Source organism: Rhinatrema bivittatum, chromosome 3 (assembly GCF_901001135.1).
Source record: "Rhinatrema bivittatum chromosome 3, aRhiBiv1.1, whole genome shotgun sequence".
Lineage (NCBI taxonomy): Eukaryota > Metazoa > Chordata > Amphibia > Gymnophiona > Rhinatrematidae > Rhinatrema > Rhinatrema bivittatum.
Genome location: NC_042617.1, coordinates 426057 through 446439, shown reverse-complemented (window position 1 = coordinate 446439; position 20383 = coordinate 426057). Strand labels below are relative to the sequence as shown.

General features: G+C 42.5%; 1 protein-coding gene across 1 annotated transcript in view; it reads right to left on the bottom strand.

Annotated features, from left to right (window-relative positions):
- Nucleotides 1–2715: 2715 nt before the first annotated feature.
- CNPY3 (canopy FGF signaling regulator 3) overlaps nucleotides 2716–20383 on the bottom strand; it is a 70324-nt gene continuing 52656 nt past the window's right edge. The window contains exon 6 of the mRNA XM_029592778.1: nucleotides 2716–4599. Within this exon, the coding sequence (XP_029448638.1) occupies nucleotides 4400–4599 (200 nt within the window). The 3' untranslated portion in view covers nucleotides 2716–4399. The remainder of the gene's footprint in view (nucleotides 4600–20383) is intronic.

Sequence of the window (20383 nt, the reverse complement as noted above, 5' to 3'; positions counted from 1 at the left end):
ATAAAACCTTTACAGATGATTCAGAACGCTACAGCCCGGTTACTAACAGGTTCCCCAATGAGAGACCACATTACACCTATATTATATAAATTACATTGGCTTCCAATCAAGTACAGAATAAAATTTAAAATATTATCTCTAATACATTCACTTATAAATGCCCAGGACTCCATCTGGCTGTGCACAGCCCTCAGGCTCTATAAGCCATCTAGGAACCTGAGATTTGCCAGAAAAAACCTGCTTGAGGTCCCTACAGTTCAACTTGCAAGATTAAATATTACAAGAGAAAGAGCCTTTTCTATAGCCGGTCCTATCCTTTGGAACTCCCTTCCGAATGTGTTGAGACAAATCACGAACCATAGAGAGTTTAAAAAATCACTTAAAATGCATCTGTTTAAAGAGGCCTTTGCAGACATTGAACAACAAAACAAACTATCAATAAAATAAAAACCAATCACCATTGTCTTATAACCTTTTTAATGGCATTTCATCTGAACTTTATTTTATTTTAGATGTTTTTTTTCTTCTTTCTATCTCTTATTATGTTACAAAATTTTAGGGGAGATGTATGGCGACGTACGAGAATAGAGATTAATAATCATGAATTTTATTTGTCTCTGTTAATGTTTTATTAATTTTTATTTTTAATGCTACTTTATTTGCTATTTTTATAGTTTATTAATTTAATTATTATACTCTATAATCATTTGATGTCTTGTGAATCGTTTTGGTCAATATTCATTGTGAAAGACTGTATATAAATACTTTTAAATAAATAAATAAACTGAAATGCCCGTAGGCACCATGGACGCTGGGATTATCTAATTGACTGGGAAGGCTTCGGTGCGGAAGAGAATTCTTGGAAGCCATTGTCCAACATTCTAGATAAGACTTTACTCCAGCACTTTCATCAAGCGTACCCTGGCAAGCCTGGCCCTTCTCGGAGGGGGCGTAAGGGGGGGGTACGGTTGCGGCTCTCGGTCGCGGCAACCACAGACGGGGCTTTCCTACCCCCTCCACTGCCTCTCTTCGCCACGGCTCAGCGCAGCACGCTCCGCTCCACAGCAGGCCTCCCACAGCCTGCCGCATGGCTGCCGACGCCATCCTCTTCACTTCAGCGGGGCTCTTCCTAGGTGCGCACACGCGGGAGGCCCCACCCTTTAAAGGGGTAGTGGCAGGAAAGCCAGGTCCAGCCCTGGAAGATGACATCAACAGGCAGGGATAATTAAACCCCACAGCTCCTTCTGAACATTGCCTTTGCAACAGGTCTTCTCTGCTTGAGTGCTAGTTGCTACAGACACCCTCCATTCCTGCCTTGTTCCAGTTCCAGCTTCCGTTCCTGCTCCTGTCTCCAATCCTCGGGGCTTGATCTCCTGGTTTGACCTCGGCTTGTCTTGTCGTCTCTGCTTGCCTGCTGACCATCCTGACCATTGGCCTATTTCACCATTTCCGCTCCTTTGCTGCCTGCCCCGGATCTTCTGCTTGGACTCTGTTTCGTCGCTGCCTGCCCAAACCTGGACTTCTGACCCTGTTTCCGTCACCTGCTTCACCAGCTTCTCTGAGGCACCCGTGCCTAAGTCCTGCCGGACCTGGCACTCAAGGGCCCAACCTGCGGGGAACGAGGGCTGATATAGGTGAAGGTCCTGTCGGGTTGTCCTCACCAGTTCCACCTCCCGGAGATTAATTCCACTGGGGGCAATCCCTCAGTGGCGATTCATCACTCGCTCCGGCTCAAGGGTCCACAAATTTCACCAGTTTTCTGCACATAAATGGCTTTGAGAATCAAGACCTGAGAGGGTAATTTTCAGATGGAAATCTGCAGATGAAGTACTGCTTTACCCACAGAAATTCTGTGAGTGATGTGCATGCACTTTTACATGCAAAGGGGAGAGGCAGTCCAGGGGGTAGAATCTGGGCAGTGTTGGAACTCATGCACTAATTTTTTATTCTCAAAAATATTTGCAAAAATTATCCCAACAAAACTAAGCACACTAAACAGCAGGTGCTATTGTGTGTGTGTGCAGTTTTGCCAAGATAATTTTCAAAGAAGACTTGTGCACATAAGTTCATTTTGAAAACTGGAGTAAGATATGAGTATATTTATCAGTGATGCTATTGGTTACACCTGTGCTCAAATTGATTTAATCAGGGATGGAGAAAGGCCAAGACATCAGAAGCTTTAAGCTAGCAAATTGCACACACGAAGGGAAAGCACTGATTTCTCTCCTCTCATGATGAATCCAAGCTACCTGGCTAAACAGGAACTGAGTTAGTCTAGGGTTGGAAAATCTAGAAACCAAGAAAATTTGGGAGACCTTCTCTATTGGAATCTATTTACTACTTCTCTGGCAGGAGGCCTTTAGTTTTAGATTTTGATTTCTCATTATGTACAGACAGCTCTGGAACCTCTCTCTTTCATTAAGCACAGCTTCTGACCTTATTAAAGATACTAGAATCAAACTATTGTAAGACGTGACCTCTCCACAGAGAAAGCCATGGGATCACAGGTCTCTATGTATGGATTCTGAATAAAGGATGGGTAACGGGCATGTTTGTTCTGACCTTATTAAAGATATTAGAATCAAACTATTGTAAGACATGACATCTCCACAGAGAAAGCCATGGGATCACAGGTCTCTATGTATGGATTCTGAATAAAGGATGGGTAACGGGCATGTTTCTTCTGACCTTATTAAAGATACTAGAATCAAACTATTGTAAGATGTGACATCTCCACAGAGAAAGCCATGGGATCACAGGTCTCTATGTATGGATTCTAAATAAAGGATGGGTAATGGGCATGTTTCTTCTGACCTTATTAAAGATATTAGAATCAAACTATTGTAAGACGTGACATCTCCACAGAGAAAGCCATGGGATCACAGGTCTCTATGTATGGTTTCTGAATAAAGGATGGGTAACGGGAATGTTTCTTCTGACCTTATTAAAGGTACTAGAATCAAGCTATTGTAAGATGTGACATCTCCACAGAGAAAGCCATGGGATCACAGGTTTCTATGTATGGATTCTGAATAAAGGATGGGTAATGGGCATGTTTCTTCTGACCTTATTAAAGATACTAGAATCAAACTATTGTAAGACGTGACATCTCCACAGAGAAAGCCATGGGATCACAGGTTTCTATGTATGGATTCTGAATAAAGGATGGGTAATGGGCATGTTTCTTCTGACCTTATTAAAGATACTAGAATCAAACTATTGTAAGACATGACCTCTCCACAGAGAAAGCCATGGGATCACAGGTCTCTATGTATGGATTCTGAATAAAGGATGGGTAATGGGCATGTTTCTTCTGACCTTATTAAAGATATTAGAATCAAACTATTGTAAGATGTGACATCTCCACAGAGAAAGCCATGGGATCACAGGTCTCTATGTATGGATTCTGAATAAAGGATGGGTAACGGGAATGTTTCTTCTGACCTTATTAAAGATACTAGAATCAAACTATTGTAAGACGTGACAACTCCACAGAGAAAGCCATGGGATCACAGGTTTCTATGTATGGATTCTGAATAAAGGATGGGTAATGGGCATGTTTCTTCTGACCTTATTAAAGATACTAGAATCAAACTATTGTAAGACGTGACAACTCCACAGAGAAAGCCATGGGATCACAGGTCTCTATGTATGGATTCTGAATAAAGGATGGGTAACGGGCATGTTTCTTCTGACCTTATTAAAGATACTAGAATCAAACTATTGTAAGACGTGACATCTCCACAGAGAAAGCCATGGGATCACAGGTTTCTATGTATGGATTCTGAATAAAGGATGGGTAATGGGCATGTTTCTTCTGACATTTTTGTTGGTGTAAAAACAACTAGTTGATGATCAAATAACAGTGTGCAGTAAAAAAAAAAAAAAGAAAGAGCTTTTACCCAGATACTATCAAATACCATATACAGGACAAGCATAATGTTAAATAAAATTAATACAATCACATAGTAAATGACAGCAGATAAAAACCCAACTGGCTCATCCAGTTTGCCCTGCTGTTTTCCTCTCTGGTTCTCTGTCACTTTACATATAAATTCCCAAACTTTAATTCACATCGGCTCTCCCATCCTCTATTCTTTTACACATCCCCTCAAAATGAAAATATGTAATACATATCCATAGAGCGTGGCATGCCATGTGGGACTGTATTGTTCCACTCATGTGTGTGAGTGGCAGGTACTGTACAATTTGATAGTCCTGGGAAAATCTTCTCACAACATGAGCTGATCACTGCAGCAAGCCAATTCCAAAACGTGACTGCACAGCCCTGCAGCGACACAGAAAGCACACAATGCCAAGGCTACACAGCAGCTCTGCAATGTTGTGTCTCTCTCATGATCTGGTGCAGCAGTCTCCTCTCCCTCCATAAGGAGAGGTTTTATAGCTCATCATTGGGACTATGAGTGAGGGGCACTTTCTTCTGAATATCACTTTCTTCCAAAGCCACACTCTCATCTCTCTTCCCAACTTTTCCTTTCTTGCTTTTCCTGTTTTCTTTGCTCTCTCTTTTGGTCTTCCTTTTCTCAGCCACAGTGGCGGAGTCACCCTTCTTGCTTTTCCATGTTTCAGTCAAGCAGCCTGAGAGAAAAACAAAAAACCAAATATTATTAAAAGTCCCTTTATTTTCATTTTTTATGTTATTTTTTCCAAGGAATTTATCAATTTTTATTACAACAAAAGCACGAGAACATCAGTGCAAAAAATGACTCCGTTTTTTCTGGACAGGCATCAGGATTATTTTCATGGACAGACCAAGGAAAATGTGCTTACTTGTAAAGCAGAGTTCTCTGTAGACAGTAGAATGACTTAGCCATGAGATGTGGGTGATCTCATCTGACAGTGCCAAAGAGTCCCATCTCTCAAAACTTAGTAAAAGCTTACTCAGCACATGCTGCCACATGAGCCCTTCAGTCTCCTGCAGTGCTTAAGCTTTAGAGAGGGAGTTGACTGTCCTGGGAGAATGGTGGGTAATAGGCATGGATAATTCATCCCACTGTCTACGGAGAACCCTGTTTACAGGGAAGCAAATATTCTTTCTCCTTTAACAAGCAGGAGGGTTGTACAGCTAAGGCACTTACTCAAGACAACCCAATCCCACTGGTGAACAAGCTACGCGGAAGGTTTTGCCCAAAGTTAGTCACTTCAGGACATGCTGTCCAGACAGTAGTGGTACGTGAAGGTGTGCACAGGTGACAAGGTAGCAGCTTTGCAAATATCTGAGATAAGCCACTGAAGTCTCCATTGCTGTCACCTGATGAGCTTGAGTCTGTAATCTGTAAGCCAGCCAGTGCAAAACAATGCGCAATACAGTCCGCTAGCCTACTGGATGGAGCTTGTTTTGCTACTGCCATTCCCAATCTATTAGGATCAAATAGTAAAAACAGCTGAGAAGAAGGATGAGGCTGAGTCTCTCTCAAACGGTATGCTAGGGCTCACAGTCTAAGGCGTGAAGAGCCTTTTCTACTTTAAGGGGCAGATTTTAACATTTTTAAGTGCGCGGGGTACATTTGTGCCCGCTACCCGGCACGCACAAATGCACACCCTATTTTATAACATGCGCGCGCAAGGGGAGCCCCGATGGCTTTCCCTGTTCCCTGCAAGGCCGCTCCGAAATCGAAGCGGCCTTGCAGGGAACTTATTTTTTGCTCCCCCCACCTTTCCCTCCCTTCCCCTATCTATCCCACACCCCAGCCCTACCTAAATCCCCCCCCCCACGTTATCTCGCTGAGTTACGCCTGCCTCGCCATCGCCCCGCCCCCACTCAAGCTAATAAAGGTTCTGTCCTCAGTGCTCTTGGATGATGTCAAACACACGGGGAACTGATTCATCCTGCTTGCCCATAGAGAAAATTATTATTATACCTTGTGATTAAATAAACTTTTGGAACTATACTAAGACTAGATAAAGCAATTTTTCTTACCTGTAAACAGGGTTTTCTGTAGATAGCAGGACAAATTAGCTATCACGCATGGGAGATAGTCATGCAACGGCACCGACATAGACCGAGCTCTCAGAGCTCAGTAAAATTTTGCTAGCATGCATGCGAGTTCCAATATACCTACTGCCTTGTGAGCCCCTCAGTTTCTTCCAGAGCTTACGTTTTCGCAAGGTAGGCACTCTCTATGGAGCAGGCGGGCATTAAGCATGGCTAATTCATACCACTGTCTATGGAAAACCCTGTTTACAGTTAATTAAATTTGCTTTCTCCATGGACAAGCAGGCATGAATTAGCTATAATGAATGAGGAGTCCCAAACTAATGGTTGCAGAGAAAAAGCACTTACGTGAAGATAACCCAACCCTACCATGGAGTATGGACTACTGGAAGAACAGTAAACGCAGAATTGCTTATTCAAAGTTGCCATCACCTTGGGACATGCCATCTAGATAGTAATGGGATGTGAAAGTGTGAACTGACAACCCAGAAGCTGCTCTGCAGGACTGGATGGTATGCATCCTAGGGTTCTGAAGGAACTAAAAAATGAAATTTCTGATCTATTAGTTAAAATGTGTAACCTATCATTAAAATAATCCATTGTACTGAAGACTGGAGGGTGGCTAATGTAACCCCAATATTTAAAAAAGGCTCCAGGGGCAATCCGGGTAACTATAGACCAGTGAGCCTGACTTCAGTGCCGGGAAAAATAGTGGAAACTATTCTCAAGATCAAAATCGTAGAGCATATAGAAAGACATGGTTTAATGGGACACAGTCAACATGGATTTACCCAAGGGAAGTCTTGCCTAACAAATCTGCTTCATTTTTTTGAAGGGGTTAATAAAGATGTGGATAAAGGTGAACTGGTAGATGTAGTATATTTGGATTTTCAGAAGGCATTTGATAAAGTCCCTCAGAAGAGGCTTCTAAGAAAACTAAAAAGTCATGGGATAGGAGGCGATGTCCTTTCGAGGATCACAAACTGGTTAAAAGACAGGAAACAGAGTAGGATTAAATGGTCAATTTTCTCAGTGGAAAAGGGTAAACAGTGGAGTGCCTCAGGGGTCTGTACTTGAACCGGTGCTTTTCAAAATATATATAAATGATCTGGAAAGGAATACGAGTGAGGTTATCAAATTTGCAGATGATACAAAATTATTCAGAGTAGTTAAATCACAAGTGGATTGTGATACATTACAGGAGGACCTTGCAAGACTTGAAGATTGGGCATCCAAATGGCAGATGAAATTTAATGTGGACAAGTGCAAGGTGTTGCATATAGGGAAAAATAACCATTGCTGTAGTTACACGATGTTAGGTTCCATATTAGGAGCTACCACCCAGGAAAAAGATCTAGGCATCATAGTGGATAATACTTTAAAATCGTCGGCTCAGTGTGCTGCAGCAGTCAAAAAAGCAAATAGAATGTTAGGAATTATTAAGAAGGGAATGGTGAATAGAACGGAAAATGTACTAATGCCTCTATATCACTCCATGGTGAGACCGCACCTTGAATACTGTGTACAATTCTGGTCGCCGCATCTCAAAAAAGATATAATTGCGATGGAGAAGGTACAGAGAAGGGCAACCAAAATGATAAAGGGGATGGAACAGCTTCCCTATGAGGAAAGGCTGAAGAGGTTAGGGCTGTTCAGCTTGGAGAAGAGACGGCTGAGGGGGGATATGATAGAGGTCTTCAAGATCATGAGAGGTCTAGAACGAGTAGATGTGACTCGGTTATTTTCACTTTCGAATAATAGAAGGAGTAGGGGGCATTCCATGAAGTTAGCAAGTAGCACATTTAAGACTAATCGGAGAAAAATCTTTTTCACTCAACACACAATAAAGCTCTGGAATTTGTTGCCAGAGGATGTGGTTAGTGCAGTAAGTGTAGCTGGGTTTAAAAAAGGTTTGGATAAGTTCTTGGAGGAGAAGTCCATTAATGGCTATTAATCAAGTTTACTTAGGGAATAGCCACTTCTATTAATTGCATCAGTAGCATGGGATCTTCTTAGTGTTTGGGGAATTGCCAGGTTCTTGTGGCCTGGTTTTGGCCTCTGTTGGAAACAGGATGCTGGGCTTGATGGACCCTTGGTCTGACCCAGTATGGCAATTTCTTATGTTCTTATAGTTCTTATGTAAGACCAAAAGCTAAAAAAATTTGAGAGAGACTGTTCAGTAGCTTGGATGCAGAAAGACTGAGGGGCTCGCAAAGCAGCATGCATGTGGGAATTCCTGCACATGCTCAGTAGTCTTTTCAGAGCTCTGATAGCTAGGTCCATATCAGTGCCATTGGATGACATCACCCATGTTTTATGATTAATTCAGGTCTGTTGACAGACACTTCAGTACGCAGATGAGCAAAGGTCTAGTTTACAGTTCAGAACAGGCACAATAGTGGATTAACTCAGGGAATTTAGCCATTTGTAGTATTTATCTATTTTAGGCTTCTTACGTTAATTCTTTAAGTTCTCTCTTTGTGTTTTTATAACATAATAGTTAGTTCTATTCCTTTTAGAGATTTTAATTTTATTGATCAAGATATTATTTGTATTTTTATTCTATCTTTTATATTTTTAGTTTATCTGAATTTATTATTATTATTATTTTTATTTTTATTTTTATGGCTGTAAACCGCTTTGTTCAATCTTTGATTGGTAAAACGGTATATAAATATGTTAAATAAATAAATAAATAGTTATTTGGTAATTGAGGAAGGATCTTGAGATATTTTTATAGTTAGTTCCTAATATTTGGCTGTTTCTCTATAGTCAGAGTAGATTTTTCTCACATGTCAGATACTGCTACTGTTAGGAGACCTGCATGGTACATTGGAAAAGGGATGACAGCCATGCATACTATAAAGAAACTGATCACATTTTATGCAATTTCAAGTGGGTGCTAGTTTAAAAAGATGACTTTTCTGAGATATCCAAGACCAAGTCTGAGGATTTTTTAAAAATATATATATCTAAAAATGATTGCCACTACCTATTCCTAGGTATCAGCAGCATAGGATCTATCTACTGTCTGGGATCCTGTCAGGTACATGTGATCTGGACTGGCCACTGTTGAAACTAGATACTGGGCTTAATGGACCCTTGGTCTGACCCAGTATATCAATTCATATATATATATATATATATATATATATATATATATATGATATAGATATATAGATATGACATTTATTTATTTTAACATTTTTATATACCGATAGCCGTATACAGAGATCAGATTACAAAGTGATCTCAAGGCATTTAAGAAAAGTTTAAAAACATGGCTTTTTAAACAAGCATTTAACAAGGCGACAGGAGAATAGAAGTTATTCAGGAATAAGCAGATAAGCACCGACACACAGTACTTAGGACAATACAGTAGAGTAGTCTATGAACCCCACATCACAACTAGCATATTGATAACACTATGTATGATAAATTTACCCGTAAAAGTACCTTCAGTACACTCGGTCATGACCCACGTCTCTAAAAATTATTTTGTCTAATGATATATTGTAACCGAACCTTTGATGGCACCTGTTAGAATGTACTATAGTACACTTTTACCTACATTAAATATGTGCCTACATGTAAACCTGTTAGAATGTACTATAGTACACTTTTACCTACATTAAATATGTGCCTACATGTAAACCTGTTAGAATGTACTATAGTACACTTTTACCTACATTAAATATGTGCCTACATGTAAACCGTTGCGATGGTATATAACTTAGCAACGGTATAGAAAAGATTTTAAATAAATAAATAAATACACATATATATATATATCATATAACATAGAAATGATGGTAGAAGAAGACCAAATGGCCCATCCAGTCTGCCAGCAAGCTTTCACACTTATTTTTCTCATACTTATCTGTTACTCAGATCGCTGAGGTCAGGGCCCTTATTGGTAACTTTTTGGTTCTAATTTCCTTCCACCCCCGCCATTAATGTAGAGAGCAGTGCTGGAGCTGCATCAAAGTGAAGTATAAAGCCTAATTGATTAGGAGTAATAACTGCCGCAATAAGCAAGCTACTCCCACGCTTATTTGTTTACCCAGACAAAAATACATAAATCTTTATTCAACCCTCCTGGACGTCCAATCGTCTCAGGAATTGGTTCCTTATTAGAACCATTATCCAAATTTGTGGATTTTTTCCTTCAACCTTTTGTCCCTCTCAGTCGCTCATACATACGAGATTCCTCCCATTTAATCACGACTTTACAAGGTTTAGTCATTCCTCAATCCTCGTTTTACTTCGTCACTTTAGACATCGTGTCCTTATATTCCAACATACTCCAGGAAGAAGCCTTGACTCTTATTAAAAGTATCCTTGACTCCTGTCCCCACCACATAGAGTCCCTACCGATTTCCTAGAGGCATTAACAAGATTGGCACTAACACGTAACTTTTTCTTATTTGACTCAGTTTATTACCAACAAATCAAAGGCACTGCAATGGGTGCCACTATGGCCCCCAGTATCCCATACCTATTTGTTACCCAATTTTGAAGATGAATTTATCTATTCCTCTACTTGGTGGTCAATGATTTATTTTTGGGGTCGCTACAGCGACAATGTTTTTATGATTTGGTTAGGCACAGACATCCAGTTCTTCATGTTTTTAGACTGGTTGAACAGTTGTAATTCACACTTAAAGTTTAGCTTCAACATTCACCCCTCTAAGATCTCATTTTTGGACATTTACATTTCCCATGACTCTCAGAGCTTTCTCACATCGATCTTTAGAAAAGTTACTGATCGCAACACACTCTTATCATTTGACAGTCATCATCCCCAAGTCCTTAAAAATAACAATTCATCCGGACAATTCTTAAGACTCAGACATCTTTGCACTACTAAATCTGGGTACATCCTGAGAGCCCAGGACATGATGACTCGCTTTATAGAAAGAGGTTATCCATGTACAATCTTTAAGAAAGCAGTCAAAAGAGCCCTTTTTGCTAACCGGGAGTTAATTTTCATATCTCAATCCAGGTCCTCTGCCGATGTTATAAATTGTATTCTACCTTATTCTGTGCATAGTAAAACAATTGTATCCATCATTCGTCGTTACTGGCCTTTGCTATCCATACATGATATTTTCAAATATCCTCTTCGTTTCACTTTCCATAGAGGCAGGAATTTACGAGACCTCTTGGTACACTCTGAATTATGCCCGTTATACAACTCTCCCTCTGTCTACAATGGACAGAGTCCCTTGTGAAGGCTGCTCAGTCTGCCCTTTATCATTATCTCTAACTTCTTTTACTCATTCCCAAACTAAAAAAAACTTATGCACTTAATTTCAACTTAAATTGTTTAACATCTGGGGTTATCTATATTATTCTCTGCCGTTGTCAAAAAATCTATGTTGGTAAAACCACAAGACCCATAGAGACTAGAATCATCGAACATTGACCTAGTATCGCTAATCTCTGCGACAATGCGCTTTTAGTTCCTCATTGGATTGAGCACTCCCATAATTCCTCTGATCTTCATTTTTTTTTTATAATTGATGTAATTTCCCCACCACTATGTAGGGGCAACTTTTCCGAAATCCTTATTCGCAGAGAGCAAAAGTGGATTTTCAACCTATTTATTTATTTACATATTTTTATATACCGACTTTCCTCAAAAAGAAATCAAGACGGTTAACAGAAAAAAAAAAAGTCTATACAGATCTATAGGATCATACATAATTCCATTTCCAAAGTAAACAGTCAGTTCACAACAATAATAAAAATAAATCATATAATGGCTATCTGTCTAAAACACATTTCTAATTGTCAATCTAAAACAATACTTGGATTATAAAATTAAAATCTAAGTGTAGATATATAACTATTAACTTAAATAGTTTAACACCAGATGGTTTAAACAAAGAAATTGAATGGCGCTATTTCACCTAATTCTTGCTCTTGCTGTGTCAGTTCTCTTGTCACGTTTTGTATCTGATTGCCCTGTATGCTTACTGATTTTTTTGCGTTAAACAAACTGAGCTCTGATGAGTTTACAAGGTTTTACAAGATTATATTTTGTGTGTGTGAGCCGTTTCAATGATGTTGGTTAGATTTTTATTTACAAATTTAAAATTTATCATTCATATATAACAAAATTCCTTTATATTGATTTTTTTTGTCTGCACAATTTGTATGGCGCTGATTGACTGAGTTCTTTTTTAGGTCTTTCTGATTTTACTGTGGTGTTTCTTAGTACTACTTCACATCTGACCAATAGAATCTACTGCTGTTTGGCAAAAATGTTTTTTGTGCCCATAATGATCAATCCTAATTTAAATAGTCACTAGTTCTACGATCGCACCACACTTTTAGTGCTGTTACATGTTGAACTATGTTTTCCAATCATGCTAAATATGCTGAATCTGTATGAGTTTATATAGTTTGTTAACTTTCTTAACGATGCCATAAATAATTTAATTCTAAACCTTTTACAACGCCATTTGGCTATGTTTACCCTTAGGTCCTCCTTTCACTTTCATTTTGCCTTTGATACTGCTGCCTTAGCGCTCCTTCACGTCCGTCCTTTAGTACTCACTTCTGATTGGCTTGCTGACTTTTCGTGCCAAAAATTTAAAGTTAAATAAACCACCAGTTACATGACAGCATTGCACTCCCAGTGATGTTGAATGCTGAACTGTACACAGGTATGTTTTGAAATATTTGTCTTAATACAATTTTTTCTTTAAATGTGTTTTTAATTCTCCATTTAAATTATGTCCCTGCTCTGGTTTATGTTTTTTCACTCAGTTTACTTTTTGGTTTCTCTTTCGCTTTCATTTTTTGTTTGATTTCACCGTGTTAAGTTTTTCTACGTCCGATTGCTAGATCCCCCTGACTGGCTGTTGAAATCTGAAAGTTTTGATTTAAATATAGGAATGCTTTAAAGTATTTTACAATCTAAAATGCCTTTACTTTCTTTTTGTTGTCCACCTTTTTGAGCTGCTAGTCTTCAATGTCATTTATGGTTTATCTTCCAGAACAACTAAAGTATTGTTTGTCCCTCCCCAAGCAGCCTCATAGCGAAACACAGGTCCGTGTTGGGAAACCCGCTTTGTATTGAATCCTGCTATAATTACACTGTGGAGTTGCCTTTTGAAAAAATACACTTTCCTATTGAATTTGGTATGGACATTGAATTTATTCTGCACATTTTCTTGGCTGATTTGATTGCTTACTTGCAGTAGCACTCTTTTTTGGTCTTTACCCAGACTATGCAATTCAGTCTTTGTTGATAGCTGTCTGAATGTAAATCCTCTTATCTTCATCCCCCCTGCCATTGAAGCAGAGAGCTACGCTGGATATGCATTGAAAGTGAAGTATCAGGCTTATTTGGTTGGGGTAGTAACTGCTGCAACAAGAAAGCTACTCCCATGCTTATTTGTGAATGCAAATCCTTTTTCCCACATTTCCTCTTGCCGTTGAAGCACAGAACAATGTTGGAGTCGCATTAACCGTGTGTATGTTTATTTAATAAGGGTATTAATCACCAGGTAGTAGCTGTCATTCCCACAAGCCACCCCCATGCCTCTTCTCTTCATGTACATCCTCAAGACTTTATGGATCCACAGTGTTTATCCCACACCCCTTTGAAATCCTTCACAGTTTTGGTCTTCATCATTTCCTCCGGAAGGGTGTTCCAGGCATCCACCACCCTCTCCGTGAAGAAATACTTCCTGACATTGATTCTGAGTCTTCCTCCCTAGAGTTTTAAATCATGATCCCTGGTTCTGCTGATTTTTTTGCAATGGAAAAGGTTTGTCGTTGACTTTGGATCATTAAAACCTTTCAAGTATCTGAAAGTCTGTATCATATCACCCCTGCTCCTCCTTTCCTCCAGGATATACATATTTAGATTCTTCAATCTCTCCTCATAGGTCATTCGATGAAGACCATCTACCTTTTTGGTCACCCTTCTCTGGACCGCCTCCATCCTGTCTCTGCCCTTCGGAGATATGGTCTCCAGAACTGAGCACAATACTCCAGGTGAGGCCTCACCAAGGACCTGTACGAGGGGATAATCACTTCCCTTTTCTTACTCAATATTCCTCTCTCTATGCAGCCCAGCATTCTTCTGGCTTTAGCTATCGCCTTGTCACATTGTTTTGCCGACTTCAGATCATTAGGCACTATCATCCCAAGGTCTCTCTCCTGCTCCGTGCACATCAGCCCTTCACCCCCCATCGAATACATTTCTTTTGGATTTCCACACTCCATATGCATGACTCTGCACTTATTGGAATTGAATCTCAGCTGCCATAGCTTCGACCAGTTTTCCAGCTTCCTTAAATCCCGTTTAATTCTCTCCACTCCTTCCGGTGTGTCTACTCTGTTGCAGATCTTAGTATCATCCGCAAATAGACAAACTACCTTCTATCCAGTCTGCTATGTCGCTCACGAAGATATTGAACAGGACCGGTCCCAACACAGACACTTGCGGCACTCTGCTCATCACCGCTCTCTCTTCCAAGTAAGTTCCATTTACCATCACACATTGTCTTATGTATATCCTATTTACTGAATATGGAAAATAACCTTTGGCTGTACATTCCTTTAATTCCAGTAATGGGCTGAATTTAGACTTTCGTGATCTCCAATGGCTCCAATTTTTTTTTTTTAATTTTTAATTTATTAAATTTCTATTATCACTTACAATGAAAAGAAATCAAGTAATCTTGGAATACATGTCAAATTCAAAGAAAATCTAACAAAAAAACCAATTTAGACATCGTAATTCCAACTATTAAGTCCACATTATCCCCCTATATCTGTAAGAAATACCTCCAAGTGATCAGGTTGAAGAAAAACAAGCTTGCTCTTTTGGTAAGTAATAAGACACTTACATGGACATTTGAGGAAGAATGTAGCCCCAAGGGCCAACACTCTTCCCCTTAATATCAGGAATTGCTTCATTCTCACCTGGGTGCTTCTTGAGACATACGGGAATACTTGGACTGTAGACAGATGGACTCAGGACCAATGGGTATATTGTGCTCCTGATAGCAGTTGGAGACGGAGTCAGATTTCAATCTGACGTCAGCACTATATATACCCGTGCACGAGGCTTTGCTCTCCAGTTTTCTCCTCGAAAAGCAATTACGGATATATGTGTTTGGATAATTTTTTTTTTTTTTTATTAACTTGTTTAACTTGAGTAACTTGAATTGGTTGACGTGGTTTCTAGCTGGAGACTGCCAGGACACTCAACTGAGAAGCGCCGACACCTGATAATATGGGTGTCTGAACTAGAGATAAGGGTTGGCTTACCCGTACTTGTGTTACACTCAGGGGGAGGTTCCCCCGAGATTTCTTGATTGCGAGGCAGCCATGGGTGGGGTGCTGAGTCCATCTGTCTACACTAAGGAAAATGAAATTATCATGTAAGTAATTTCTACATTTCCTAGCGTGTAGCAGATGGACTCAGGACAATGGGATGTACAAAAGCTACTTCCGAACTGGGTGGGAGGCTGCCCATGGCCCTTTTAGTGCTGCCCTTGCAAATGCTGTGTCCTCCTTGGCCTGAACATCCAGGCGATAGAATCTTGAGAAAGTGTGGATGGAGGACCACGTTGCCACCCGACAGATCTCTGCGGGTGACAGCATCTTGGTTTAGAAACATAGAAACGTAGAAATGATGGCAGAAGAAGACCAATCGGTCCATCCAGTCCAGTCCAGACGGTTTCTGCCCAGGACACTGCCTGGGTCCTTGTGGAATGGGTCTTGACTTGTAAGGGTAGAGGCTTTTCTGCCTCTACGTAGGCTGCCTTGATTACTTCTTTGATCCAGTGAGCTATGGGTGCCCGCGAGGCTGCTTCCCCTTGCTTCTTCCTGCTGTGAAGAACGAACAGATGGTCCGTCTTTCGTACAGGTTCCGATCTTTCCAGGTATCGGACTAGGAGTCTGCCAACATTCTGGTGGTGAAGAAGGCGTGAGTCTTCCGAGTCCTTATGCTCATCTGGAGATGGTAGCGAGATGGTTTGGTTTAGATGGAAGTGAGAAACCACCTTTGGCAGGAAGGAGGGTACCGTGCGCAGCTGTATGGATCCAGGCGTGAATCTGAGGAACGGCTCCCGGCATGATAGTGCTTGAAGTTCGGAGATTCGACGGGCTGAGCAGATTGCCACGAGGAATGCCATCTTCAAGGTCAAGAGCCGTAGGGACAGACTGCGAGTTGGTCTGAACGAAGCTCCCGCTAGGAAGTCTAACACTGGATTGAGATTCCATAGAGGTATCGGCCACTTTAGGGGTGACCGAATGTGCTTGACCCCTTTTAAGAAGCAGGAGACGTCTGGGTGGGCCGCTAGGCTGGTGCCGTCCACCCTGGGTCTGAAGCTGGCCAGAGCAGCCAGTTGTACCTTGATGGAGTTGAGGGACAACACTTTGTTCACGCCGTCCTGCAGAAATTCCAGGATCATGGGGATTTTGACTGTTCGTGAAAGGATGTCACGGTCCTCACACCAGGCTTCAAATATTCTCCATACTCGTATATATGTTAAGGAGGTGGAGAACTTGTGCGCACAGAGCAATGTGTCAATCACTGGTCCTGAGTATCCACTCTTTCAGGCGAGACCTCTCAATGGCCAGACCATAAGCGAGAATCTTGTTGGGTTGTCGTGGAGGCTCGGTCCTTGCTGGAGTAGATCCCTGTGTGGAGGTAGGCGTAGAGGGTTTCCCCGCCAGAAGTCTTCACATGTCCGCATACCATGGCCTTCTTGGTCAGTCCGGGGCCACTAGAAGTACCAGCCCTCTGTGGTGTTCTATCTTGCAGATGATTCCGCCCAGTAGTTGCCATGGAGGGAAGGCGTACAGTAGGTCCTCCTGTGGCCAGGTCTGGACAAGGGCGTCGATTCCCTGGGACAGCGGTTCCCATCTTCAGCTGAAGAACTTGGGAACCCGGGTGTTGGACCCAGTTGCCAGAAGATCCATGGCTGGGGTTCCCCAGTGATTTACTATCCGTTGGAAGGCTGCTGTAGACAGTAGCCATTCCCCTGGATCCAGACTCTCTCTGCTGAGGTAGTCTGCAGTGACATTGTCTTTTCCCGCGATGTAGGCGGCTGATATCCCCTGTAGGTTTGATTCTGCCCACTTCATTAGGGGCTCTATTTCCAGGGACACCTGTTGGCTTCTGGTTCCCCCCTGGCGGTTGATGTAGGCCACTGTTGTGGCATTGTCAGACATGACTGACTGATTTGCCCCAGAGCCTGTGGCTGAACCGTAGGCAGGCTAGTCTGACTGCTTGGGCTTCCAGTTGGTTTATGTTCCATGCAGACTCTTCTTTGTCCCATTGTCCTTGAGCCGTTAGCTCCTGGCAGTGGGCTCCCCATCCCCACAGGCTCACATCCATGGTGAGCAAGGTCCATTCCGGTGGGGATAGGCTTGTTCCCTCGCTCAGATGGTCTTCTTGTAGCCACCATTTTGTAGCCGGAGGGGGGCGGAGTAGTTCTGAGACATCTGGTTCCACCATGACAGTAGGTAATGTTGTAGGGGCCGCATGTGGGCCCTTGCCCATGGGACAACTTCTATAGTTGATGCCATGAGTCTGAGGACTTGGAGATAGTCCCATGCCGTGGGGAGAGTGAAGTTCAACAATGCTCATAGTTGTTCCATCAATCTCCTTCTCCTTGTAGGGGGAAGGATGACTTTGTTCCATTTGGTGTCGAACCGGACTCCCAAAAACTCTAGAGATTGGGAGGGCTGCAGGTTGCTCTTGGGTGTATTGACGACCCACCCAAGGTTCTGCAGTAGTTCCATGACTCTGGTGGTTGCTTGATGGCTTTCCTCTGGCGATTTCACTCTGATCAGCCAATTGTCCAGGTATGGGTGCACGAGGATCCCTTCTTTCCTCAGTGTTTCCGCTACTACCACCATGATCTTGGTGAACGTTCGGGGAGCCGTAGCTAGCCCGAACGGTGGGGCCTGGAACTGGAAGTGATGGCCCAATATCGCGAAGTGTAGGAAACGCTGATGGAGGCGATGGATCGGTATGTGGAGATAGGCTTCTGACAGATCCAGGGAGGTCAGGAATTCTCCCGGTTGTACCACCTTTATGACAATGCAGAGTTTCCATGCAGAAGCGGGGTACCTTCAGGTAGCGATTGACAGTCTTGAGGTCCAGTATGGGCCGGAATTTTCCCTCTCTCTCTCTTGGGCACGATGAAGTAGATGGAATAGTGCCAGAATTTTGTTGGTGCGTGGGCACCGGTGTTATTGCCTTTAGCGCGAGTAGTTTTGATGGAGGGGTCGTGGCATGGAGAAATCACAAACTTGTCCGGGGGGTTGCTGTGGAAGTCCAGGTAGTATCCCTCTCAGATGATGGATAGGACCCAATTGTCAGACGTTATTTTGACCCATCTTTGGTAGAATAGGGCAAGCCTGCCCCCTATGATCTCTTCCTGTAGATGGGTCTGCTGATTCTCATTGCGTGTTGCGGCTGGGGCCTGGTCCCGAGCCGGCTCCTCTTTTGTTGTGTCTGTTCTGAAAGGACTGACTCTTGCCGGCGTGGCAGGCGGCTTGGTAAGTGTTTTTGTATGGTCTATAATGCTGGGATCCTCTGCCCTTGGGTGCCCGGGGAGAGGGGCGTTGGTTCCTCTTGTTCCTGTCCTCCGGCAGATGGGGTACTGGGGACTCGCAACATTTGTCGGCTAATTTGTCCAGGTCACTTCCTAATAGGAGTGTTCCTCTAAAGGGCATTCTCGTGGACCTCGTCTTAGAGGTCGCGTCGGCTGACCAGCTTCGGAGCCAGAGCTGTCTTCTGGCTACTACTATGGACGAGAGGCTCCTGGCTGAGGTGTGTACCAGGTCTGAGGTCGCATCCGTGAGGAATGATATTGCTGGGTCTAATGCCTCGATTGGCATAGTTGCGTCCCTGGCCATAGCCAGGCAGGTGCGTGATACCACGGCGCAGCAGGTAGCGATCTGTAAGGTCATAGCTGATACATCGTAAGACTGCTTGAGGATGGATTCCTGTCGTCTGTCATTGGCATCCTTGAGTGGGGTCTCCATGTGGGAGGACCCTCTTGCCGGATCGGGTCTAGCCCGGACGGGGCTGCTCAACCTGAATGTACAGACGCCAGAAGGACGATCTTTGCGGCTGTCCGAGCCTCAGAAACCGGAGACTTAGAGAAAGTTTTCTACCTTACCTTGTCTCGTCGCATCCTGGTCCTCTGCCAGGCGGTCTCCAGCTGCGGGGGGAGAGGGAATTACCTTCACCGCCGTGCTCAGTTCTGCACCCGCTGTCTCTCAGCCGCTCCCTTTCCCGGGGGCTAAGTTCCCGCTGGGACCGAGGCTTACTTCTGAGGGATCTCGGAAATCACCTCAGGAAATCTCGACTGGGGGAGGGACCCTTAGGTATCACCGCAGGAGAACGGTGCTCGTTTTGGAGGTAAGTTTTTCTTTGTTTCTTCTTTAAATTTGGAGTTTGGTTTTCTAACACTGTGCAAGCATGTGTGAAGTCCCGAACTGCTATGGAGATGGAAAAAACTGGAGAGCAAAGCCTCGTGCATGGGTATATGTAGTGCTGACGTCAGATTGAAATCTGACTGTCTCCAACTTCTATCAGGAGCACACTATACCCATTGGTCCTGAGTCCATCTGCTATACGCTAGGAAAGTGGCTCTTGTTGCAATATCATCCCCAGAAGCCTCAAGAAAAGTTGTCAAATTGGGACTATTATCTATCATTTCATCCATCCCACCCTCCATTGCTTTCACATCTCTTTTATAGCTAGATATATAATAGATATTTGATATAAGCAAATCATTGTTTATACCCAATATCTTTTACATACTTCTTGAACAATGCATGTGCTGAAAGCAATCTAGTATATGGAAAATTTAAAAATCTTAGATTTTTACTACGTATTTTATTCTCCAGCATTTCAAGATTTTTATATAGTATCAAAGTATCTTTTATGAAAACAGTCCCATTAGCTTACAAGGTAGTAATCTGGATGCTCAGTGCCTTATTTGCAGATTCCAGCTGCTCTATTCTTTTCCCGTGGTTGTCCAATTTTCCTTTAATCTCAGAGGAAAACACAGTGGTTTGGGTCATGGACTGAGCTAGTCTCCTTTCCATTTTCATAACAGCCTTCCATATATCTGTCAGGGAGATATTCTCAGGCTCAGCTATTTCAGCTTCTCCTTCCCCTTCGCCAATAGGTAGTGCTGACTCCAGTACTCTGGTGTCACCATCTGTTGCAATTGGCAGTTCTTTAACAGTAGGAGTATTTAAATCACTTACCCCTATGTTACTATGGTCTTTACCGGATATCTGGTCTTGGACGGGACTCGCACTCACCCCAGATGAGGATACATTTTGTACAATCTCTCTCGAAGATTGACTCACCCTTTGACTAAATGAGTGTCCATCGGGCCCTTTCATCTCTTTGGACGCAGGTGTAGA